Below are 26,517 nucleotides of genomic sequence, written 5' to 3' on the forward strand. Positions count from 1 at the left end.
AATTGGCATATGTTTATAATAACAAATTGTCCCAATACTCTAAAACTGCCCCACTCTATTGGTATCAAATGGTTTCACATGCAGCAGCTACATTCTCAACTCCACCAGGCAGCATGCAGCATCTTCCTTCTATTTAGTGCTGGCTTGAACTGAGCCTGCTTCAATTAGGCAACACTGTTTTATTAAGCCTTTTATTATATTTGGTTCAAGGATTTTACAATGTGGATTGGGGTCTCACAGATAAAAATCAGTATCCCGTATCAGATGGGTGTCTGTGTCCTAAATATGGAATTGGGGGTCTTTGAAATGATAGTGGTTGTGAACCACTGCTCTGTAATAGCCTACATCTGCCATGATTTCCAAACACAGATATTGATCACATTTTGAATTTGTTAAAAATAAATAGGGTTCTTGTCCCCATAGACATAATATCAATACAATTAATATTGTTGGAACTTGGAACTCTTGGCAAAGGTAAAGTGTAAAGAACATCAAAATTGGATATGTTATGGTAACTTATGGTTGTGCAAGTATAGCCTACTAAATTAACCAGAATCTGCATAGTAAGCTTGATCTTATTTCATTTAGTAGACCTATATGGGCCCTGACTTTACACAATATGGGCATATATGCAGTGGTATAAAGTAACTACATTTACTCAAGTACTGTACTTAAGTACAATTTTGAGGTATTTTTTATTTTACTGGAGTATTTCCAATTTCAGTAGGCTACTTATACTTATACTCCACTACACCTCAGAGGCAAATATTTTACTTTTACTCCACTACAATTATTTGAAAACTTGAGTTACTGGTTACAGATTTTGATTATTATTACAAAACATACATTAACCACTTCAGCCCTATTTAAACATCACCATGTGTTGTGAGCTTGTAGATCTGCTATTTTCAAAAGACTTGTATACATTTGAAAACTTGTGAATTGGGACATTCTGCATAATGAGTACTTTCTATTATAAGTACATTCCTGTACGAATACCGTTGCACTTTTACTTAAGAACAGAGTATTTCTACATTGAGGTATTGATAGGCTACTTTTGCTTAGGTAAAAAATGTGAGTAGGCTACTTTTTCCATCACTGGTGTGCACTTTGCAGTTGCACCATACTGATCAAGCCACTCAAGTATGAAGTATCCAATGTGTCATCATCACAGAGTCACAGCTCACATTGCAGGCTTGTCAAACCGGTGTTGACGCGGCGACGCCTGTAGGAGTGTCACCTCACCGCCACTATTGAAACTGGCCGAGCGAAAACACCTGTTTTAACCAACGCAACATACCGCACTGCGCCCTCGTTGTGTGTGGAGTGGAGGCTTCGCTTCGGACGGTTGTGTGAACAAATCCGAGTCCAGCAGCACAGTGAGCACACATGGAAGTTTGTCATCGCGCATACTGAGAGAAAGAAACGACAAAACAACTTGACCTGATAGGGAGATTTCGTTTATTTTTTGTAATAAAACAAAGACCGTGGGAGGATGGAGACGAACGGAATCACCAACAAAAGTGGTAAGAGAAACCTGAGAGAAATGCTGTGTTTTAGTGTTGTATGCTCACAGTCACATCATCATTGGTCGCAATGCTATGTTTAGTGATATATTTCATTCGTTTTTCCTCAGTCTACCTGAAAGCCGGGTGTCGCTTGCAGGCTAGCTGCCTGGTGGTAGAACAGTTCTTTCGGCAAGCATGCGCCACAGGTGGAAAGTAACTTAAGTACATTTACTCAAGTAGGCTACTGTACTTAAGTACAAGTTTGAGGTATTTTTACTTTACTGGAGCGTTATCAATTTTCAATACTTTTACTTCTGCTCCACTACATCTTGGAGACAAATATTGTAGCCTACTTTTACTCCACTACAAATATTTGAAAACTTTGGTTACTAGTTACTTTACAGATATAAATTATTGTATTACACCAATTTTTCATAGGCTGTTTGAAAATAGCAGATCTATCTACTTTTACTTGAGTAACATTTTGAACACAGGACAGGCCTTTTACTTGTAAGTATTTCTACAGCAAAATATAAGTAAAATATCTGAGTAGCCAACTTCTTCCACCATGCATTGGCATGCACATTGCACACCCTTTTGCAATGGCACATATTAAGCTTTTAAGCTTTACACGCTGTTCAATTTGTGATCTCATACTTTCTGAACCCAACTAATTCATTTTTGCCATTTAATGTCGTTAATAAATCTCCCCATACTACATTATCTTCCCCTATAAAGTCGCAACCCCCCTGTTGTGTAGGCTAGCCTACTGGCAGAACAAGATCATTGGTTCATGTAGGGATTTATTTATTTATTTAGTTTTGTGCCAAAAGGTGTGGCCCTTTTTTTTCTTTCACATTCCGTCTTTCTGCAAATATAGCCTAGCCTAGGTCTACTCATAGTCTACAAATAGGCTATAGAAAGCAGTGGTGGAAAGTAACTAAGTACATTTACTCAAGTACTGTACTAAAGTACAATTTTGAGGTACTTTTACTTTACTTGAGTATTTCCAATTTTCAATAATTTTACTTCCACTCCACAAGGCAAATATCGTACTTTTACTCCACTACAATTATTTGAAAACTTTAGATACTAATTACTTTGTAGATTTGAATTATTATTACAAAACATACATTAAGCACTTTAGCCCTATTTAAACTTTGGCGATTTGATCTACAAGCTCACAACCCATTGTGATGCGAGCTTGTAGATCTGCTATTTTCAAAAGATTTTAATAAATGTTATACCTTGTGAAACAGGACATTCTGCATAATGCGTAGCATACTTTTGGGACTTTAAGCATATTTTGATGCCAATACTTTTGCACTTTTGCTCAAATTTTGATAACCAGACTTTTTACATAGTATTTCTACATTGCAGTATTGATACTTTTACTAGTACAAAAACTTTTCCCACTTTCATATAAAGTCAAAACATCGAAAGTGCTCTATTTATTGGTAAAAAGGCCAGAATGTAGCCTAATATTCCTCTATAAAATGCTGGCAATATGAAACCCTGTGGAATAGGGTTACGGTTCCTAAGTGCTCCGGGGGATTTGGGTGTCATGCAACACATAGGCTAGGTGTAATTTAGGCTAGCCTATATTGGAAGGCATTTACAAGTTACTACTATGGCCTTTTGCCCCTAACTTCCAATTGTTCTATAGGCTATACTTAAGTGTTTCATAATCTCATCAGTTAGAAGAAGAAAGAAAGAAAGAAAAAAAGATGACCTTAAAGGAGGAGTTCACCCAAGAAATGACTTATTTTCTATCGATTTCACACCCTATGAAGCCTTGAATCCATGGATTCTTTTTTGTTGTTGTCGCATTCCTAAGCTAATAATTTGATTCCCGTCTCCTACCGGCTAATGTATCCGGTAGGAGACACAAAGTAGATTATTTGTGTCTCCTACCGGAAATACACAAGGTCATCAAATTATTGTCTTAGGAATGCCACAAAAACAAAAATAAATCCATGAAATCAAGGCTTCATGGGGTGTGTAATTGATAGAAAATAAGTCATTTTTTGGGTGAACTCCTCCTTTAACTGAAGTCATCCGACTTTCAGTTTGTTACCCATTGAGTTAACTATAGGCCTAATGATTAATACATTTGGCATTGCAATCTTGATTTGAGGAAATAAATAATAGGCCCAATTGAAAACAACACTTCAGGTTCAATAAATCAATTGAACCTGAAGTTGCTATTTTGGTTGGATAGGGATTGATTAAATAAGAAGAAGCTACATAATGTTAACTAGACAACTATGCTTCTTGGCAATAACGTTTATACTGTTGGAAAGCCTGTTTAATTCCCTTTTAAATGGTGCCCCATTTGTAAGGAACATGCAACGCAGATGAATATGTTGGTTGCACCCATGACAAATGTGTCTCTGCCAATGCCAACAAAGCTTATTATGTTGTTACTATTGTTTTGATCTTCCTATACCCATAGTAGGTCTTACCTGGGGGTACATGAGGTACATGATGGAGTACATACCTACCACAGGATCAAACTCTTAACAAGCCTCCAGGCTATTAAGGGGCCATTCCATAATCGTATGTGAGAGACAGACCTTCAATTCAAGTGTATTTATATAGCACATTTAAAAACAACGGCAGTTGAATGCTTTCCAAGAAAAAAAAGGGTGTTTAGATTGGATTTGAAATTGGTGGGTTTCATGGTGGGGCTTGCCTTAACGTGGAATGGGAGATTATTCCAAAGCTTTGGTGCGGCTACGTAGAAGGCCCGGTCACCTTTTGGTTTTGAAGGTTTGTTTGGGGAAATGAAAGGAGTTTCTGAGTGGATGATCTAATTAACCTAGTGGCAGGATCGAGGTGAGGTTAACAGATTGGAAATGTATGGATACTGGATACATACACCTTCTGGCATGAGAGAGGGCTGAGGGGCTCTGTTACAGTGCGATCCTATGGGCAACCCCATGGTATCTGGGGTAGGAAGCTTTTTCATGGGTGTACTCCACAGACTCAGCTGCGCCACTCATTCTACAAATGCATGCTCCCTACAAATGGGGAACCATTAAAAAAAATTAACAGGCTTTCCAACTGTATTAAAGGTAGGCCTATTGTTACAACAGAGAAATAATGTACCAAACACATTTCTGAACTTTGTGTAGCAGGCTACAATTTCGTTGTGTTATATAATTTGTTGAGTAGGCCTGCTTCGGGTTATACTGTATTATGTGTATTTTACAATTTAAAATGCCAGATTTGTTTTTTTTAAGGCTTTACATAATATCACCACTAGATGGAACCCTTGTACAATCGATCTCCAACAATTTCTGTAGACGCCTAACCTTGCTTCACCAGGCTTACCAGGAAAAGTATGAAAAGTAGACACCTGCATGGTGCAGGTTATTGGGAGGTTTAACGAAAGAATATGTCAATTAATTTAGCATTTAATGAAAAACAATTGCATCACGTTAGACAAAAGTTTAACTATGCCAATTTGCATGATTATCTCATTTGTGAGGCCTGAATTTACCTCCGCAGATCAATAAAGCTATCTATATGGCGCATGATTCTCTCATGCTCGAGAAATAAAAGCGCAGGCAGGCATAAAAGTCAATATCTTGCCAGTGCACACAGGCTACTGAACAAGAGGCTTGTCCAGTCTCCAACGTGCAGAAACTGTAAACAGATGTGCTGTTTTCTCAACTTCGGTGCCAAGAAAGGAGTCCATGTGGCTGAACTTTGACTTGACTTGTACACGCCCTTCTAATCTACACTACTACAGCCACACATCGATCCAGACTGAGACTCCATACATATTGTGACTGTAGTCTAGCAGCTCTCTCGCCGAGCCGTCGAAAACTTCTGGGAACTCAGATTATAGCAGCTCTAACTAGTGTTTTTAATTTACCCACGCCACGTTATTTGTAACATACAATCAAGACAATATGCAATGCTTAACAAGAGAGCCAGAGCGCAGCAAATCGGAGGAAAAACTCTATCGTGCACGAAGCCAGCACCAGACACGTATGAACGTGAAGCGTTTGGGTAAGTAAATCATAACGGACTAATGATCCACAACGGGACCTGAATGGGATTAGCAGCGATAAATGTTACCGTTGTTGTTGTTGTTGTTGTTGTTGTTGTTGTTGTTGTTACACTCTAGTCTAGAGACTACAACAAGTAGCCAGACTAATACTGACTGTGTTGCGAGGTAGACAGTAGTTTATGAAATGATTATAATTGGCCGGTGCGTTGAAGATTCCCAGGAAGCGAAATCACAACGTCTTGATACAGGAAACGGTTTGTTTGCAGTGATCTAAACGGCTCCAACAATTGACCAACAACAACAAAAGCTCAACTCCATGCCATCAGGGTTGTCCGACGCAACTTCCCCTGGCTGTCGCCATGGTACCAAATTAATTACACAATAAACGAACATGAACTAACATTAACCATAACTAACTTAATCTGTTTCCTAAACTAAATATCACCCCACACACACACACACACACACACACACACACACACACACACACACACACACACACACACACACACACACACACACACACACACACACACACACACACACACACACAATTTTAAACTGTTTGTATGATGTTCTGCATAGTAGTGTTAGTGTATATCTGTCATATCTGTCAGCCATTTAATGTCACTACGAATTGATTGAAACAAGCCATTAGGCTTTCATGGGCTTTTTAATCCTATTTAGTTGACCTTGTATTTAAACTGTGCTTTTTTCTGCAAACTTCTAAATAAAGTAAACACACACACACACACACACACACACACACACACACACACACACACACACACACACACACACACACACACACACACACACACACACACACACCCCTGAGGGGTTTCACTGTACCCAATAACCCTTTGCACACAGAAGTCCTGAGTCAGATGCCTCCTTGGCTTCCCAGTCCGGGTAGGCTCTGCTGCCCCAGTGGGAGGGTCATCTGGTGTGAGGGGTCTCTCTGTATCCCCCTGGTTCTCTTTGGTGCTGGCGAGGGGACGGTAAAGGTGCTAGCCGGTTGCGAAGGAAGACTACCATACCCACCCAGACACACACCAGGTGCACTCTAGGGGTTTTCGCCAGCACAATACAAGACCCAATTCATTCCCGCCCACTGGGGTCTGCAGTTCTCGACCTAACATCAGGGCAGTGGCAGTCCGAGTGCAAAGCATTTTGTCCTTGACTACGGTCCACAGGATCAGGGGCAAGTGTCCCAGCAGTGTCCCAGTACTTCTGCCGGCGGTTGGATAGATCAGCGAGCTGGTTAGCCAGGGTGTTATTAAACCACCATTTATTTCCGTCACTCTGGGAGTGTAGAGGGTTCATTGTCCTCGGAGCGTCATGGCAACCAGACTGGGAATGGGGAGTGTCGGGCTGGTCCCTAGGTGGACCAGAGACGGAGAAGTTCCTGTGTAGATGAGGGCTTGGCACCGAACACCATTCACCTGAATTTCCCTCAGGGGATAAATAAAGGTTTATCTTATCTTATGTAATTTGCATGATTCTCTACTTTGTGAGCGCTATGGAGAAGTAGCAACTGCTGCTGAGCAAGCATCTTTAATTGATTGCGATATATTGGGATGTATTGTTGCCTGGATAAGTCTTGTTCAGCCTAAATAGTGTGCACACACAGTCACCACAATGTGCACAAGCGGATGGGCTGTTTTCTCAACTTCGCTGTCAAGAAAGGAGCGCATGTGACTGAACTTTGAGTAGACTTATACACACCCTTCTATACAGAGATTGGTCCATACTTCGTACAGAGATTGGTCCATTCTTAGTACAAATAGTACACTTACTAGTGTTTTACCCATGATATCGTAGAATAAGTCAATATGCAATGCTTAAAAAGAGAACCAGAGCACAGCAGATCAGAGGAATTACTGTACAGTGCAAGAATCCAGAACATGAATGTGAAGCTTTTAGGTAAGTAATAGTAGGCTCGTAGCCTAATACACTTATGATTCAACAGGATGGTATTATCAGATGCTGTGGGCAAATGGAGCTTTCACCTGCTGTTGTTATACTCTGTCTAGACGAAGTGTGGTAGGCTACTGTTGTGACCGTTATGAAAAGATATGCCTAAGAGGCCTCATAATCAGACTTGTTGTCTGTTTCACACCTGTAATTCCTTGTCTTTTGCTTTCTGTTTGTGATTTCTGAAAGGCATGGAAGGAGATGTAGACCTCCAGTTTCTTCTGTCAGGGGGAGACCTCCTCAAAGTCCGCTCCCCATCCTGGAAGAAAACCCGCTTCTACAAACTACAAGAAGACTGCAAAACCATGTGGCACGAATCCAAGAAGACCTTTAAGACTAAGTCGAGCCAGACCTGTGAGTGCTGCCCCAGCATTCCACCTACATGTGTGTGACCAACGAAACTCCACGAATCGCCGCCGAATAATGCTAAGTGGTGTTGGTCAGGTCTCACATTTCCATAGATGTCTTTTTCTATACGAGTATAGATAGTAAAGCTATATCAGATGCCGACTGATTCAACAAGTTTACTCTTAATTAACAACACCTGATACATTTGGTTTTGGGACATTTAGGCTATTAATAATTCCCATGCACTACAATTAACAGACATCGGACTGGTTTATTGGCGGTTATTGATAGATTGAGAACATTCATTTGTTCACCTAATCAGTGCTTTAAAACACTTCTCATTTCTTAAAACAAAGACTTCATAATATTGCACCAGGCTGCATGGGCTATTGCTGATAATCTTGACTAATCTAGGTGTGGTTAGACAGAAGTCAAATAAAAAGATGTAGATAAGGAGTGAGTAAAGCTTTTGAACTACAATAGAAGGTGTCTCGTGAGACATTCACAATGAACCTTAACTGTTTTTGTTAGTATTTGTCAGGCCTAGGTGTCAGACTCCTTTTATATTCTTAAATTAGTTATGATCTTATCATGGGTTGGAAGTTCTGTTTATGCACCACAACGTGTGGTTCTTCACATTTAATGCTTAGTGTCACACCATTACACAGATCTCTATTTCAGACTGGTAAACTCAATTCAACCTATTTGTATCCGTTCCGTAGTCTCCCTCGACGACATCTCATCCGTACGGCCTGGCCGTCAGACAGAGGGGCTGAAGAAGTACACAGAGGAGCAGGTGGAGGGACGCTGCTTCTCCATCGTCTTCAAGAGCCGACGTAAGAACCTGGACCTGATCGCCAGCTCCGAAGAGGAGGCCAAACAGTGGATCAACAGCCTGGAGAAAATTATTGCCACCATGACCAACCTCAGCAGTCAGCAGAAGACTGAACAGTATCCTCACCATGATGGAGATTATAATGTAATGCTGGACACAAAACATCTGCACATGTTATGTGTAGATGTTTTGCAGCGTCTACGTTTTGGACATTTTAGGCATTTAGTAGATGCCCCTTAATAGAATGACTTGCAGTACTAGTACAAGAATAGTATCCAAAGTTAATTTACTTAATAATAAAACTTTATTTGTTTACGTTGCACATTTCATATAGGTGCTATACAGTATTGAGAACATAACCTCCTTACATTATCAATACTTCAGTTGGATCTTCAACTGCATGAGGAAAGCAGACAAGAACAGCGATGACAAGCTGAGTCAGAAAGAGATAAAAGACCTCCTGCATCTAATCAACGTGGAGGTGGATGACAGCTATGCAGAAATACTCTTCAAGGTGAAGAAGCTTTATTAGTGATTGGGAAACATCAGTGAATGTTTTTTATCAACAGTGACACTCAAGTGTTGACAATCCGATGTAAGGAAATGTAAGAAAGCATGTGACAATGTGTTGCAGCAGCAAATACTAGGTTATGTATAAACAAGTGATTAATTACTTTTAATTTGAGTTAAATTAACACTATGGATTTTACTGTGTATCTCTGCCCCAAAAACGTACAAACCTGCAAATTTCCACCATACAGGAATGTGACAAATCCAAATCTGGCTTCCTGGCCGGAGAGGAGATAGAACATTTCTATGAGATGTTGACCCACCGAGAGGAGATTGAAGTGATTTATGAGAAGTACGCTAAAACCACTGGCTTCATGAGCGCTGAGAACTTGCTGGAGTTCCTGATCAGGGAACAGAGAGAGAAAGCCACGCTGGCAGACGCACACAAACTCATTGAGAAGTACGAGCTTGATGAAAAAGGTGATGATAAACTGATCTGAGGTGATGGGTTGTTTTTGCAAATGACACAGGTACTTGTTTATGGCAGTAAATACCGGTTTTGGTTGTTGTTTGGTACTTCTTTGTTTGAAGCACTTTACTTGTTTGTTTTTGACAGCAAACATCATAATTACACATGCAAGAGATGCTTGCCTTGACTATAGAATATGAATTAGTTTTCTCCCAATTTAGTCTTTGTGCCAATAGATCAGCTCTCTCCCCACCCCCAGTTTGTAGTCAATGTTGTTGTTGACCCCTGCTGTTTGGTGCAGACAACCACGTCTCCTATGAGTCATAAACTCTGCTGTCGGGCAGAAACCGACAATGTTCAAAATATTAACTTTTCAGGAAAAGGGGAAAAAAAAGTATATTGAATGTATATATTATCATCACTTTACCCAAGTACAGCTCAAGTGGAGTTTTTGACCATTAATGTGGAGATCATTCTAATCAATGATGGACAAAACAACGATCCGATCCAATGGAGTTAGGAGGTTTAGTCAGAAGAGCTCTTTAATACATTTCATTGGTTCAATATTTGTAAAACCCACACACAGACATAAAGAGTGTTCAATAGCACTGATTTATAATAATATACAAAAAAAAATTGAAAAATGGAGATAGCTGGTTTCTGCCCATTAGCAAAGATATGAATTCGCCAGTTGCTTTTTTTCACCTGACAGTGAGGAGTTTCATTGGGGAACACGCGATCCATCCCAGTTCTGCTCCCCGCGGAACAGGCGCCCTGACAAACCTTTAGGAGTTGCTAGTGCAGCGACCGAACAGATGGCTTCCCACACGCGAACACGACCAATTGTGTTAATTGTTACCAATTGTGTTCATTGTGCCAAGCCAGAGGCACTGTGGAGGATTCAAACCATTATGTCCATGTTGGTGGTCAGGAACCTTACCCCTGCCACACCTGGAAGACCATCAGATTACTATTTAAACTAAACGCTATGTAATGAGAGAGTTTATGTTCTCACCAAATGCTGTTAACACACCATCCCCATTTCTTTATTTTGTTTTTATTTCTTCACAATCCTCAGCCAAAGTCAAGAACCTGCTTAGCAAAGATGGCTTCCTGATGTACCTGCACCAGCCAGAGGGCTTGATTCTAAACCCAGACCATAAGCAGGTGTACCAGGACATGAGTCAGCCCCTCAACCACTACTTCATCTCCTCCTCGCACAACACCTACCTCCTGGAGGACCAGCTCAAAGGACCCAGCAGCACAGAGGCCTATGTCAGGTAAACACTTTTAACATATGAACCCTTATGGGTGATTCCCTGCTGTTCTGCTTTTTAGATGTGTGTTCCACAATCCTGTGACCATAGGTCTTGAATCAGATAAAGACAAAGCTGTAATCTTTAAGGTAACTGCAACTTGTAAGACGTACAATTTGAATCCTGGTCTTCCGCATGGGAGGCAAAACCTCTACCGTTCAAGAGGGGATCCCTGCTTGGCCATGGCCAACATACTACCATACAGACTGGTCAAAATAAAGTTTTATTCATTACAAAAGTTCCAGATTGCAGCTTTAAGGCTGTTGTAGTCAACCCCTGATGAGTCTCCAGTTCAATACCGGTGTGACTCAGTCAATCATGACATTTGTCCTTGCAGGGCACTTCTCAAGGGCTGTCGCTGTGTGGAGCTGGACTGTTGGGATGGATCAGACGATGAGCCGGTGATTTACCATGGATACACCCTAACCTCCAAAATCCTCTTCAGAGACACCATCAAGGCCATCAAGGACTACGCCTTCGAGGTGTGTGTTGTAGAATACATCAAATTTAGCTGTACTGTGAAGGTGGGAGACCGCCTGTTTGCACTGGGTTTACTTGTATTATCTTCAACTGTCCCCTAGACGTCTGATTACCCAGTGATCATTTCCCTGGAGAACCACTGTAGCGTGGAGCAGCAGAAAGTCATGGCCCACCACATGAGCTCCATCCTGGGCGTCGCTCTGCTAACCCAGCCCCTGGGTGACACTATGCCCACTGGCTTCCCATCTCCTGAGGTATGTATATGTATCTGTGTTGACGGATGTTCTTGTTGTTGAAAGAAAATGAATTTATGCTAATTTTTACAATATCATTGCAGAGAATTGCATCTTTGCTCAAGATCTTATTAGAGAACCATTCTAAGATTCTCACTACGGTTGTGATTGTATTCAAACTTATGGGATAATACTGCAGCAATATTCAAATAAATGACTTTAGTAAGAGGAAAGTGTGTGTGTGTGTGTGTGTGTGTGTGTAACAGCTACAGTACAACCCTTAGGTATAAGGCATGTGAAATACTGTGATTTAGTGTGTGTGTGTGTGTGTGTGTGTGTGTGTGTGTGTGTGTGCTTGTGCATATGTGGAGATAATTTAGCATGGACTTTGACCTATTGTTTCTGCAGTTACTTGGCCATCATTTATTGCTTTTGCATTTTGCAATAGAACTGGTGGGATATTCTTTTTAACGAGCTATAGTATTGCTATGTCTGATTTGTAATGTTTTGGTTTTATAATTCATGTGACTGGCATGTGTGGTTTATTGTGGCTGCAAACCGAATTTCTCCTTGAGGGACAATAAAACCAAACCTTGAGCTGTGCGTGTGTGCGTGCGTACTCCAGGATCTGAAAGGCAGATTCCTGATCAAAGGGAAGAGGTTGGCTAAACTGGAAGCCAGCTTCGCTCCTGCGGCCCCACTCGATGAAGTGGATGATGTGACAGAAGAGGAAGAATCAAATGATGATGAAGAAGCAGAAGAACAAAAAGAGGAACAGAAAAAGAAGGTAGGCTGACATCAAAGGCCAGTGAAACAAATTTGTATGATTTCTTTTTCCCAGACATTTCTTTTTTTAGCCTAATTAATGCTTCATCACACGATGGTGTCCATTGCTAAGAAATAACTGTCTTTCGAACCTGGCGACAAAGCTTCAATTAGGCTTTAATCTTCACTTCCATTGTACCTGCAGAAGGGAAAAAAGCTCAAACTAGCGAAAGAGCTCTCTGACATGGTGGTCTACTGCAAGAGTGTCCACTTCCACGGCTTCGAGGATGCCCAAGACAACCTGGGTTTCTATGAGATGTCTTCCTTCAAAGAGGGAAAGGCGGTGAAGCTGGCAGAGGAGTCAGGTGAGGATAATCTGTGACCGTCACTGGTCTCAACAGTTTTGCTCCGTTTAATCTTAGACTGTATTTCACCTCTACTTCACTGAACTTACAGTAGTCCCATTGCTTTAAGTGTATCAATAAATTAACATGTGAATGAATAAATAGATAGCTTACAACAAGACAAAGAATCTAAAAGCCCAACTTTTAGAGTGTCCGTGCTGCTTATACCCAACTTGAAATTGGCCTGAGGGTGGTGCTAGAATATGATAGGTCATGGGATCACTCAACTAACAAGGGCTCATCTTCCAGAGAACATGTATGAACTCGGCAAGTCTCATGCCAATCGTTCATTAGATTTTGTTTGATAACTTGTGTGCAAGTGGACACTGACAGTTTGGCTTTAAGGAATACTTCACCCTCAAATGACCTTTCAATTACTCACCCCGTCATGGCTTGAATACAAGGAGAATTTCTATTTGTATCGCATTTCTTTACGGTTAACGAAGAATCCAAAAATGAAGAGAATAGTTGAAAAAATACAGGTCCAATATTTACAACAGCAAAACTTGTGTCACAGTGTCTGTGTCTGTCACTGTGTCCAGTCCATGTACTCAATATTTAAGAAAACACTGCACTTTTGCTGAAACTTTAAATTACATATGGGCTAAACGGGCTCATGCACGAATGACACACACGCCTGGGCGTGTACATGTACATTTAGAACCACACACGTCCCCACAAGCTAACTAAAAAATCATATTTTCAGCTTAAAAGTAATTATTGACAATCAGAACGACATTTATATTTTGGTGTGGCCACAGAGATTATTCACCTTCATGTCATCTGGTGAGTGTTTCTAGAGTTGTTGAAGGTCCTTTATGAATGGGTTCCTCACAAAGAAGTAGAAGCTTTGACAAATTGGAAGACATTGAATTCTTCTCTTTCATGTGTTTTCTCCAGCTAACGGCTACGTCCATCATAATGTGGACAAGTTGAGCCGAATCTACCCTAAAGGCTCCAGGACTGACTCCTCCAACTACAACCCAGTGCCCCTGTGGAACGCCGGCTGTCAAATTGGTACATGATCTCTTTACAAATAACATAACAATACTTTTGTTTATTATTTTGGTGTCAGCATGTTGGCACTGGAAAAACTGTTCTTTAAATTGTGTCTGAATAATCCTGTAAGACACGAAAATAAAATTATTCATTAATTCACCAAGACTTAAGGTCCTTACACACCGGGGCGATCTTTTCGTGCGAATAATGCGTTTTTTTTTAAAACCTTATAAAGTCAATGGCTCCGTACATGGAGCGAAAAAGCGAGAAAGCGAAGCGAAAAAGCGTCTTTTAATTATTCGGAACGAGTCCGAATTTTGCGTATATTCGCTATATTCGCCGGTGTGTAACAACCATAAGAAGGGAATGACTCGTATGTATTGTGTATACTGTAGTAGTGCAGTACTATTAAAATGATGAACAGAACACTTACCCATTTGCCTTTTCTTCTATTTTTTTTAGTGGCGTTGAACTTCCAGACCTCGTGCCCAGACATGGACGTGAATCAGGGCAGATTCCTGGTTAATGGGAAAAGTGGTTACGTCCTCAAGCCATCGTACCTCAGGGATCAAACCTCTGAATTTGACCCAATCACCCTGACCCGAGGACCATGGCTGAAGCAAAAGACCCTCCATGTCATGGTGAGATGGTAATCTTGAGGACAGAAATATAGTGTGATTTGCTTCTCAACAGTAGCAGTAATGATAAACTTGAATTAGATGGCACTTTTCAAAACAACAGCCAGTTACATAATACATAAATACAAAAGTAACCATACAACATTTACAAAGGAATTAGACCGAGGAGAGAGAGAGACTTTTTATTTATTTATAAAGTTGTGTTTTTTATTCAGGTGTGTTTGAAAACCAGGAGAGGGAACTATATGATTCAGATAGGAATAGAGGGAGGGCATCATAGTAGTTCAAGCATGGGGAGAAATACAATCTTGGATAACATAACATTTTTGTGGTTGATAGTAAGTTTGTCAGAATCAGAAAGTGGTGTTCAGTGATGAAGCTGCACTATACAGGCTGGCTGTTTGTGGGAGTGTCAACTAGAGCAGTGGTTCTCAACCTTTTCAGGCTGCGACCCCCATAATAATCATATTTGAACTGGGGACCCCCCACCCTGACAAGCACCTGGAGTGGTTGAGGCATTACATTTTTTACTATCCACAGATAAATATTGTGAAAATTGCCAATCAATTTTTGCCTCTTTCTTATAATATTTGACAATTTGGCCAATGTTGGACCACTTCTTTTTGGTATTAAAAAGGTCTTAAAAGTCCTTAAATTTCACTTCACTGTCATCTGGGGACCCCCCCCCCCCCAATCAGGATAGAGAACTCAGACAGGATACAGGTTAAAGTGAAATTAGTGATGACAAAGAAATGAGCAGACACATTTGTAACTGGAATACTATAACAATTAAGCTGATAAATGGGTACTCTCTCCTGATTGGCTGAAATTTTGCAACCCACCTGAAAATGTATTTTCTGTTTATTGAAGAGCTGGAGATATGGGAAGACTCCTGTTACTGAACAAACACTCTATATCAATGATTGGTTAACAGACAGACGGATACAGCCAAATTCAGTTCTATGCCATGCACATTGAACTCTGAATCTACCTTACAATTGGAATCTACAGTCATGCGCCAGAATGTTTGTACGTCTGTAAGTTGCATCAGTGTTGCCAGATTGCGCGCGAGCCACAAGCAACCAGCTTTATGCAAAAACACCGCCCTGCGCACTGCGCATGCGTGGACGCACTTTCCATAAGCAATTACACGCCACTTCATGCTTACAACTCCTGGACATGGCAACCCCGGCAACCCCGCCCCCCATCCAAATACTGTCTGTCTGACTCTTAGGGAGGGTTGAACGCAGCGAACGCCGTCTCGCTGAGCTGAGCGGGCTGCTTCATCAATCTGTGCCGCACATTCTGGTCCTGCAAGAGCCTGTGTGAATAGATAGATAGATGAACGGGTGAAATGTGTCCGTCTCTCAGTTTGCTTTCGTTTTCGGTTTGCGTCTCCAAACAAACACTGCTGTTGCTCTCGCTTTTGGTTTGCGTGTCGAAAACGTCTACAGCCTACTACACGAGAGCCTCGCGCCAGCGACTAGACGGAAGGGTCGCGTAGCGACCCGCACCTCTAGTTTATATACATTGCTGCTATTTTTATAAGCTGCTATTTGTGTACGCTGGATATACGGTATATGCCCTTCCATAGTGCCATCTATCCATTGCAAAGTTTGAATTATGCACCTTATGTGTATGGAATTTGATTTGACTGTACCTCCCTCCTATTTGACTTGTTCTATGTTCCTTTCTTCCCTATTCTCTCTAAGTTGAGAGCCTGCACAAAAAGAATTCCAACCCACCCCTTTACACCTGTAATCATGTGCTCCTTGACATGAAAATGTTTGAGAAGCACTGCTTTATCAGAACTATGATAAGGGGCAGCAGTGGCTCAGGGGTAGAGCGGCTGGTAGAGCGGCTGGATGGGAACAGCAAGGTTCCCAGTTCGATCCGGGCTCCCCCAGCATTAGTGTCAAAGTGTCCTTGAGCAAGATGCTGAACCCCTAATTTCTCCCGATGAGCAGGTTGATTGAATGGTTTCCTCTGCCATTGGTGTATGGGTGAATGTAATGCACAATATGTAAAGAGCTTTGGATAAAAGCGCTATATTAATGCACCATTTACCATTTACCATGATGTCTCTCTTTTACCAGATTATATCGGCCCAGCAGTTGCCCAAAGTCAACATGAAGAAATCATCCATTGTGGATCCTCTTGTTAAAGTGGAGGTCTTTGGCGTCCCGGATGATGTGGCTGTGAAAGAGACACAGCACGTTGAAAACAACGGTACCATACCTCACAACCTTTCTCTCTATCACTTGTCAAAAACTTTTGGGGGTCCTTGACTTGAAAAAGTTTGAGCACCACTGATATAGCAACATTACGTATTTTGAAGACATTAGAATCGGCCTCAGGTCTTATGGGTTAAATAGCTCTATATTCCCATAGTAATCATTGCTATAGAATGTTTGTTCAGTAACCGGGTCTCTCCCGTTTATTAGGGAAATGAAAATTATTTTTCAGGTCGGGATACCGATTTCATCCAATCAGGAACGAGAACTCATACAGGACAACAAGGATAAGGATATAGACAACAAGTGAAATTCGAGAATAAACAAACATTTATGTAAACCATTGGAAATGGAACAAGATAAAATTTAAGCTGATGGGTTCTCTCTCCTGTGTAAAGAGAGACCCCTGTTACTGAACAAACAAGCTATAGCAATCATTACTATCAGAATATAGAGCTTTAACCAAAAATATCACTTAACCCACTTTTAACATACCGCACTGTATTTGTACACTACGGTGTACTGCACATGTTCCCTTTTTTACACTGACATTCATGTCTGTCTGTCTTTCTTGATCTGGTCTTGTTTGTTTCTAGGTTTTAGCCCATCATGGAATGAAAACTTCCAGTTCGATGTGCACGTGCCAGAGTTGGCCCTGGTGCGTTTTGTCATTGAGGACCATGATTCTGCATCTGATAATGAGTTTGTTGGTCAATACACATTACCCTTCACCAGCTTACAAATGGGTGAGTTCAGGAATTAGCATTATGCATGGAATTTCATCGATGGAAACTTCAGATTTTACATTTCTTTACAAAATATTGGTGAAACATTAGTAATCGGTGGTGTAGCACTCTCCAAAATCGGGCTCGGCCTCTACTCTGTAGTTGAACATACATGGCCACTATACACACACTGTACAAAAAGTCCTTCATGTCCAGTTTTTGTCTATGTGACTCAAATCTCGTTTGTTTTTCCTTCTTCACCCAAACAGGATACAGACAAGTGCCTCTGCTCAACAAAAATGGAGACATTCTTCCCTCAGCTGGACTCTTTGTACATATCATGGTCATTGATGCTGAATAAGATGTTTTCAGTTCGCTGTCCCTCTGTGTGACAAAGACACTACCACCACCAGTATACAAGAAACCTGATACTGTATTCAGCAGATTCTACTAAGGATTTTTATGTATACTTTACTTTTATTTTAGTTTCTTTATGGAAAGGATTCATAGTTAATTTATTATCTTAATTCAGAGAGGCAGAAAATCACTATCCTCAAGCTATGACAATGACAGTTGCTGACAACCGAAGTCCTCCAACTGCAATTGGAGTTTGTTTGTTTTTGTTTTTTGGGTGGGATGCACACACTATTTCCTACACTTTATAATGCTGCTTAATATTAAGCAAATTGAAATACATTATACAGGGACTGCATTGTACAAACGTATGTTCTAATTGGTTTATAATTGGCTGCATTAGTATTGAAATATCTTCAGGTTGTAATGGTTTTTTAAGCTGCTTGTCCTGCATTTCTAGTAAGTATTGTATTATCTGTCTGTTTAAATATTGTTACTCAAGTTGCCATTTAATGAATAGTATGGAAAAACCAGCGTGATATAACTATGAGAGTGACGACACTAGCGTTGACTCCCATTGTAAGAATGGAATGCGGAAGTTCTCTGTCCATCTCAATGAGGAAGTTCCAATGTTTGGAACTGCAGGAGGCAACATCCCGCTTTGCAGCGAGCTTGTGACGCAACTCTCTGTCTATGTCGCTGGGAAAAACATAAGACGGCATACTATAAATCAAAGACGTATGTACGTGCTCAGTTTTTAGCTGTGTTCATCAGCAATGATTCACATTTAGAGATATTTTCTGATTGTACTTCTTGATTTTAACGTTTTGTAAAAATCCACGGTCTGATAAAAATGTTGAAATCTCTGAATACCTCTCTTGTTTTGTTTAACATTTAAATTCCTTTCAATTCGATGGTATAGTAGGGTATGGCAAACCTGTGTACTGTAAGTGTGTATGGGACCATAGATTTAAGCACTGACATTGGTGTTTTAATTTTTGTTTCTTTTATTTTAACCATCCTGAAACACAGGGGACTCCCACACAGCATACTCTAGGGCAGGGGCTCTTCAACAAGGGGTCCGGGACCACTAGGGTGTCCTCAGAGTTACTACAGGGGGGCTGCCAATTCTTTGTGTGATAGAAACACTTTTTATTATTACATTAATGCTCTTGAACCCTAGCATCCCTATTCTGAGCAGAACTTTAGCCAAAAATAGCAGGCATTGTGAGCTTGTAGATCGGCTATTTTCGGCAAAGAGGTTTGAACTTTGGTGTAGAGGGAAAACAGAGCAGACCAAGTAAAGAGCCATCCATCAAGGTTACTAAGTATTGAGGGTTTAAGGTCTGAAAATACACATGAACATGAATCAAACATATTGATAGAAAAGATGTGTAAACAAATAAACAAAAAAAATTTTAATTTACCCAACACTGACAGTGCTGTCAAACAAGTCTATGAAGCTATCTATGAAATAGTTTAATCTGCAACACAATTTCTTTTAATATGTAGTGGGGAGTCTGTTTATCGGTCTCTCAGCTAAGGGGTCCTTGGCCTGAAAAATCTTGACCCCTGCTCTAGGGTATAGACACATACACAGTATGCGTATATATTTAAGTAAGTATAATGTTCAATGTTTAGGGGAGTGGGGTGGAAGTGAATTAATAGACAAGGTTAAGGCCCTAAGCAGAATTTGTTTGATCCTCTGCCTGTACAACATTAAAGGTACGGTAAGTGATTTTTTTTTTGTTAAAAGGTTTAAGCACTATATTCTGATAGTACTCATTGCTATGAAGTGTTTGTTCAGCGAGGAGTCTCCCTGTCTCTCCAGACTCCAGCTCTTTAATAAACAGACAATTAATTTTTAGGTGGGTTGAAACATTTCAGCCAATCAAGAGGGTACCCATTTATTAGCTTCATTTTTGTAGTGTTCCAGTTACAATTCTGTCTGCTAATTTCTTTGTGTCATCACTTCCAATTTCACTTGTTTATTCTGTATCCTGTCTGAGTTCTCTATCCTGATTGGATAAAATTGGTGTCCCGACCTGAAAATGCATTTTCTGTTTAATAAAGCGCTAGAGAGACGTCGAGACTCCTGTTACTTAACACTTTATTTATAGCAATGAGAAAATCACTTGCCCTACCTTAACTTGCTATAAAACAGTAGTGAACACAACACAGGAAATTCAGATCCACATGGGAACGGTGTGGCTCTGCTATGGATCTCAGACTTAATGACAGACTTCCATTATAAAGTTTAGGTGAAATGTTTCAGTGAGTATAAAATCGATGTGAAAAATAATTCGTGGAAGTAGCTTAATTTGGCGCTGATGGTGCAAGATTAGCTCCGGATACAGAACGAAGGCCTCGAAGGAGCCAAAATCCTATGCTAGAGCAAGGGTGCCTGTAAATGCTCTGTGTGAGTCTGTGTATATGTGGGTGTGAGTCTGTGTATATTAAGGGGAAGGAACAGGGAACTACATATTGTGTTTTTATGTTCTCTATCGGATAATAAAGTTGACCTTACTAGACATAATGGCTTGTGACCTTTGGATAGTCCACACCTTAGACACACAGATGCTCCATATAATGTCCTATGCAGAGCTGCACTTGCACACATTTTAGGCGCTTTAGGTAGGAAGAAATTAGTGGGAAAGGACACAGCGTCCAGCTCAAGGGCACAACTCATGGACATGTTCCCAACTTTTCCCTTTTTCTCCAAAACGTTTGAATCCCAACACACACAAATGGAAATTCAAGTGTAAAACACATTGATTATTAGATTGTTATGCTGTGTTTGCATCAAAGGCCATATAGGAACAGTTTGAGTTTCAGTTAACATCAAATCTACTAATCATCTAGCTAGCCTATACGTAAATGCTACATGTATTAAGTGATGCAAATTAGGGTTAGGCTTATGGTTGATTTTCTATGGTACAGGAAGTGACTCATCCCATTCCTGTCCCATTCAAGTCTTGTCTAATAGAATCAGACCTGCCAACCCTTCTGTTCTCACCAGGAGACTCCTGTTATTTGACCCCATCTCCTGTCTCTCTCTCTCTCTCTCTCTCTCTCTCTCTCTCTCTCTCTCTCTCTCTCTCTCTCTCTCTCTCTCTCTCTCTCTCTCTCACACACACACACACACTCACCGCCCACTTGGGGGCGTGGTCAGTATGACCACGCCAACAAAAAAATCTCCATGAATTCAAGGCTTCATGGAGTGTGTAATTGACAGAAAATAAGACATTTTTGGGTGAACTATTCTTTTAAGTGTCTTGTCACTTTGACACATTGCAGGGACACTTTGACACATTGCTGAGGCCTCTGATCAAACCTGGGATTTTTGGCTTGCCAGGCAGGCTCTTGTAGTATATTAGAATAAGCATATAGTCTAGATCTAGAAAATACTTGAGATGAACATACATAAGGGCTTACAGAGCCTGATTTGAGCCACACAAAGAACAGACCTAGAGACACTCATCCCCTGCAGGATGCCACACTCAGAAATCTCTGATGGTTAATGAGGAACAGTCATTTAAACAGCACATGGTCCTTGTACTTACTTACATGTATCCATACATAATATCATACACCATTATACACTAATTCACTAGTACCCATATTGTGATGCACTCACATTATAATATAACTATGCATACTACTATTGAAGGTCTAATAGACATAGTCCATTGATTACTGTGGTCATTCTTACTAGTTCGCCTATATTCCCGATTAGTTACAGAAACCCTAAACCCTTTCATAGGAGATAAAGGCCCATTCTCTTAGGAGGTCCAGATGTCCAGTATCCAGGGGTCATCTGACCTTAGCTGACCACTATATTGTTTTAACCAACTCTCACAATAGACTTACACACACACCAAACTACTTAATTTAGCACATACACATTTACACACATAGTCTCAGTATTTGTAACACACACACACCTACGTGCACACTGAAGTACATCCATACATGCCTATACACACACACACACAGGACACACACAGTTGGACATCTGGATCAGAACACATACACCTCGTGCACAAACCTATAGAAAACAGCATGCATGTGCATACACACTGGGTATAAATATCTACTCTAAAGTTGAATTCTGTCTCTTTCCTGCTGAAGCTGCCATGTGATGTTAACTCTTTACTCTCCTTGAATAAAGTAACCAAGTAGAAGCCATGCCTGGACTCCTTCATTCTCCTTAAAACAAGGGCAAATAGTCCCACAGATTAATGCACTTTTACCACAAATGGCGAACCAGCCAGGACGTGTAAATGGTTTGGTCTTCTTTAGACAACAGTGCTGGACACTGGAGTGTCTGTGACCGTTCCACACGAGAAGAACTTGAGAAGAGGAGTACAAGCTGTGATTTTCTTTTGGGAAGAAGATTTTTTTGAAAGCTCATCCGGACCAGATGCAGACTATCTTCCTACACAGATGCAGACCCACCAGAGGAGCAGGCTATGGGAAATTGACAAGAACTGATTTTCAACAGATCTACGATGGAACCTCACAGCATCAACCCCTGTGACGACATGGAAGACAAGAAGTAAAAAGAGGGTTACAGGAAAACTTCAGAGTAGTATGGACAGAGGACAATAGGGCCCTCCGTAGGGGGGAATGTAGTATATTGAAACACATTTATGGATTTGAACACACACACAGAGACATGAGGCTGATACTGAGTGGTCAACAGTGCACATTCCAGAGTGGTTGCTCTAACACTAGATGTCCAGTTCAAAGGAGGCTTCCCAGAGGGCATCTGACCTTAGCTGACCTTTAGGGTCTTGGGGTGTTGTTCTTATGTACAATGGACACACACACACACACACACACACACACACACACACACACACACACACACACACACACACACACACACACACACACACACACACACACACACACACACACACACACACACACACACACACACACACACACACAAGAGATGTAGCACACACACCTAGCTCCGTGCACATCCAATGTATGCAAGTACATACACACACATGTGAAGTCGGCATATAAATACTGTGAGGACAAAGAAACAGTCCCTTGCCTTGCCCTTCTTCTTCTTGCTCTGTTCTGTTCCGGCCACACCATGTAGCAGCAAGGCTGACATGTGCCCCTGTGCTCTGTACTCTGTTTTGTCCAATAAATCGACTTGAGGAACATTACTGGTCTGGACCTTTCTACTTGTGTCACGTAATATACTACACTCTCTAACCATACAGCTATGGCCACAACATCAGCAGAGATTCTAACGCAGTTCTACTCTGTAACAGTAAAGGGGTTTCAGGGGAAACCAGCAAAATGAGGAATAATATAATAAAAGACTGTCTTGCTAATAAAGCATAATGTCTCAAATTTTTTACAATGTATTTTATATTACCTTTATATTATTTAATAAATTATGCATTTCATCCTCTATATATTGTCCAGCAACCTTTATGATAAAGGCGAAAAAAGATAGTAGCCCCGTAGGAGCCAAATTGCTCAGACCTTGTGGTCTGAAGCCAAGAGCTCTTCCAACAGAGCTAACCAAGCACACTGACCTTTGTACATTCACATTACATGAACGTGATGGCTCATTCCACCAAATTAATTAAAGGCATTTGGCTCATGCACTTTACAAGTGGGCTTATTGTCAGCAACAGCCAAGAACACAGGAGTCTATCCCTATTACAGCACTAGACCCCAGGGAGACAGACACATGCTGATTTGCCATTTCCAGGATTTGATTTCCAGGATTTGAGTCTTGAGTCCCAAGACTCAAGACCCAAAAGAGTCTTGAGTCGAACCCATTAGATCCAGGGAGACATCAAATTTCTCTTTTGGGCCTTGAGTCCCAAGACTCAAGGCCCAAAAGAGAAATTTGATGTCTCCGTGGGAGTAATTGGTTCGACTCAAGACCCAAAAGAGAAATTTGATGTCTCCCCGGAATCATACAAGGAAGTAAAATGTATAATAAGCAAGAAAGGAAACATGGCTGCAATAAATGGATCCAGGTTATCGTCAAATTTGGAAAATATATATATATATTATTTTTAAGTATTAGATATAAATCTTTCTCAAGGGGGGCCCTGACACTACATCTTTTCACATGGGGGCCTTGACCTCAAAATGTTTTAGATCCACATGTATCATAGAAACAGCTGTAGGTGAATGGATAGAGTGGCTGCAGTATGATCCTGAGCAAGACATACTCCACTGCAATTATTTGGCAATAATACTGGTACTTTTACTTGTAACAAACCTTTTCCACCAACGCTAGTAATAACAGAGAAACAATATAAATATTATATGAAAATAATTCAGTGAGGCGCAGTACTCGACCATAGCTGAGTGGTCAGTGAGTTTACCTGGGGGTTCCAGATTAGGCTCTGGTCAATCCAGGTTCGATTCCAGGCCAGGACACATGTTGAGGTGTCACTGAGCAAGACATTGAGTTGGAGTGGAGTTTCGAGGTGAAAGTGTTTTTTTGAGGTCCCAAAATCTTCCATCGGCCTCCATTATAAATCTCTGAACTTTTAAAGGAGTACAATTCTAAAACTATGAAACTTTTTTCCCTAATATCTAAAAAACGCTGTGATATTAGTCTGGAATCTCTGTGGTCCCTGACAACTTCGGAGGGAGAGAAGTCCAGTCTGGAACCAGGCTATTGTCAATGAAAATGGACATTTAAAGGGAAAAACGTACAAACTTTGGCATGCTACTAGTGCTACATACTTACACCTGGTAACCCCATTCATACTTTAAAATGTTCATCTTACTGTGGACATGTTTGCCTGAAAATGAATCTTTGAAATGTTTCATAGTTTTAGAAATATACTCCTTTAAAAGTTCAGAAATGTATAATGAGGTCAATACCTTTATATTATTTAATTAACTATGCATTTCATCCTCTATATATTGTCCAGCAAACTTTATGATAAAGGCGAAAAAAGATAGACCCATGGGAGCCAGATTGCTCAGATGCCGAGATTCCTGAGCTGGGATTCGATCCCATGATCTTGTGGCCTGAAGTCAAGAGCTCTTCCGACTGAGCTATGGATAGAGCAGCCGCAGTACAAGTAGTCACATTTAGTTGTAGTCACATTTTCAACTCCCACCCTTGCCAGGGTCAAAAACTTTATATTTGAAATCCGAACGTCTGGGGGTCTCGGAGGCTCGGAGGCTGCGCCAATTACATTGTCCACGTAACTCCTGAGATCACTTGCGTTTCATTTTAAGAGGATTGATCCCCCCAAAATAAGGTTTTTGCATCAAACGGTTACATTTTGAGCATTTGTGGCGCCCCCTATGGATCAAAGTGGAAATGCTTTTGGGGATTTGTTGAGTAAACCACCCTTGACATGTGATTCAAATTTGGGATTGACTGGATGTTTCGTTCGGGATTTCTGGCCTTTTTTGTAAAATGGGCCCCTTCCGCTAACTTTGGAAGCCATTTACGGACGAACGGTAAGGACTATCAAAATGCCGTTTGGATATGTTTACCGCATGGGCCCAGAGATCATGTGTACCGAAATTTGGACAAAATATGTGGGAGGAGGAGCTAAAAGTGTGTTTTGCAGAAAATTCTAAATGGCGGAAAATTATCCTGACGCAAATGGGCGTGGTCTATAGAAGGAGTTACGTCATGACCCAAGGAATCCAGGGAAAAATAAATTTAGATTTTACGACCTACGGTTCATGAGTTATAGGCCAAAACGTAAAGTGGGCTGTTATAGCGCCACCATGTGGACGACTGGTGTGATTCTTTTTTTAAATAATTTTGCAATAAATTATGAACCTCCCCTCCAAGCCTTGTAACTGTAGACCTTACGGTTTCCGAGAAAAAAAATACTTGAATGGGAGTTTTTGCAATTCCCATTAAAGTATAGATTTTCCGCCATTTTGAATTTTCTTCAAAACACACTTTTAGCTCCTCCTCCCACATATTTTGTCCAAATCTCACAAAAATCGGTACACATTATCTCTGGACCCATGCGATAAACATCTGCAAACAGAATTTTGATAGTCCTTACGGTTCGTCCTTAAATGGCTTCCAAAGTTAGGGGGAGGGGCCCGTTTTACAAACAAGACCAAAAATCACAAACGAAACCTCCAGTCAATCCCAAATTTGAATCACATGTCAAGGGTGGTTTACTCAACGGATCCCCAAAAGCATTTCCACTTTGATCCATAGGGGGCGCCACAAATGCGCAAAATGTAACCGTTTGATGCAAAAACATTATTTCGGGGTGGATCGATCCTCTCAAAATGAAACGCAAGTGATCTCATGAGAGACGTGACAATGTAATTGGCGCAGCCTCCGACAGTATTCCTCCCAGCGTATTCCTCGAGTCCCGGCGGCCGCAGCCCGCAACCGGCGTCGGCGCAACCACACTTTGCAATTGCCCTGAATTGCGACGCGTCTAGTTAGCATTGTATTTGTATTTAACTGTACTTTCTGTGCTTTTTTTGCAAACTGCTAAACAAAGTATTCAATAAATCAATCAAACCAAGGCGTCCGCCCAAAGATCTTTTAGGAGCATGCGCACGGCCATGCATCGATTAAGAACAACCCTTAAAGGGCAAGACCACTGTGGTAGAGGTTTGGGTTGTGTAGTTGTTACCTTGCCATGATGGAACTCCAAAGGTGGACAAGAAATGTAAAATAATTGTTCCAGTGATTAGAAATTGATAATTG

General features: G+C 40.9%; 1 protein-coding gene across 3 annotated transcripts; it reads left to right on the plus strand.

Moving 5' to 3' along the window:
• Window positions 1-1,275: 1,275 nt before the first annotated feature.
• Window positions 1,276-18,686, plus strand: LOC311045533 (1-phosphatidylinositol 4,5-bisphosphate phosphodiesterase delta-1-like). Of its 3 annotated transcripts, none has more exons than XM_084057435.1 (15): window positions 1,276-1,526; window positions 7,696-7,890; window positions 8,577-8,805; window positions 9,074-9,203; window positions 9,451-9,679; window positions 10,747-10,948; window positions 11,322-11,466; window positions 11,566-11,718; window positions 12,323-12,484; window positions 12,668-12,827; window positions 13,767-13,883; window positions 14,328-14,506; window positions 16,600-16,732; window positions 17,334-17,483; window positions 17,732-18,686. In XM_084057435.1, the coding sequence occupies exons 1-15, from the start codon at window positions 1,496-1,498 to the stop codon at window positions 17,821-17,823; spliced, it is 2,307 nt and encodes a 768-aa protein (XP_083913561.1). In that variant the 5' UTR covers window positions 1,276-1,495; the 3' UTR covers window positions 17,824-18,686. The 3 variants fall into 3 exon arrangements, with proteins under 3 accessions (XP_083913561.1, XP_083913559.1, XP_083913560.1); XM_084057433.1 differs by lacking the exon at window positions 1,276-1,526 and adding an exon at window positions 5,396-5,528; XM_084057434.1 differs by lacking the exon at window positions 1,276-1,526 and adding an exon at window positions 5,398-5,528 and having other exon boundaries at window positions 7,696-7,860.
• The last annotated feature ends 7,831 nt before the right edge of the window (window positions 18,687-26,517 follow it).

Source organism: Gymnoscopelus microlampas, assembly GCF_963454915.1.
Source record: "Gymnoscopelus microlampas genome assembly, chromosome: 5".
NCBI lineage: Eukaryota > Metazoa > Chordata > Actinopteri > Myctophiformes > Myctophidae > Gymnoscopelus > Gymnoscopelus microlampas.

What these genes read in the sequence shown, in the direction of transcription:
- LOC311045533 (XM_084057433.1), top strand. Translation starts at nt 5,429, where the DNA reads ATGCAATGCTTAACAAGAGAGCCAGAGCGCAGCAAATCGGAGGAAAAA. An exon ending in GTACGAGCTTGATGAAAAAG is followed by an intron (nt 9,680 to 10,746) that starts GTGATGATAAAC and finishes CACAATCCTCAG; the next exon opens with CCAAAGTCAAGAACCTGCTT. An exon ending in CTGGCTTCCCATCTCCTGAG is followed by an intron (nt 11,719 to 12,322) that starts GTATGTATATGT and finishes TGCGTACTCCAG; the next exon opens with GATCTGAAAGGCAGATTCCT.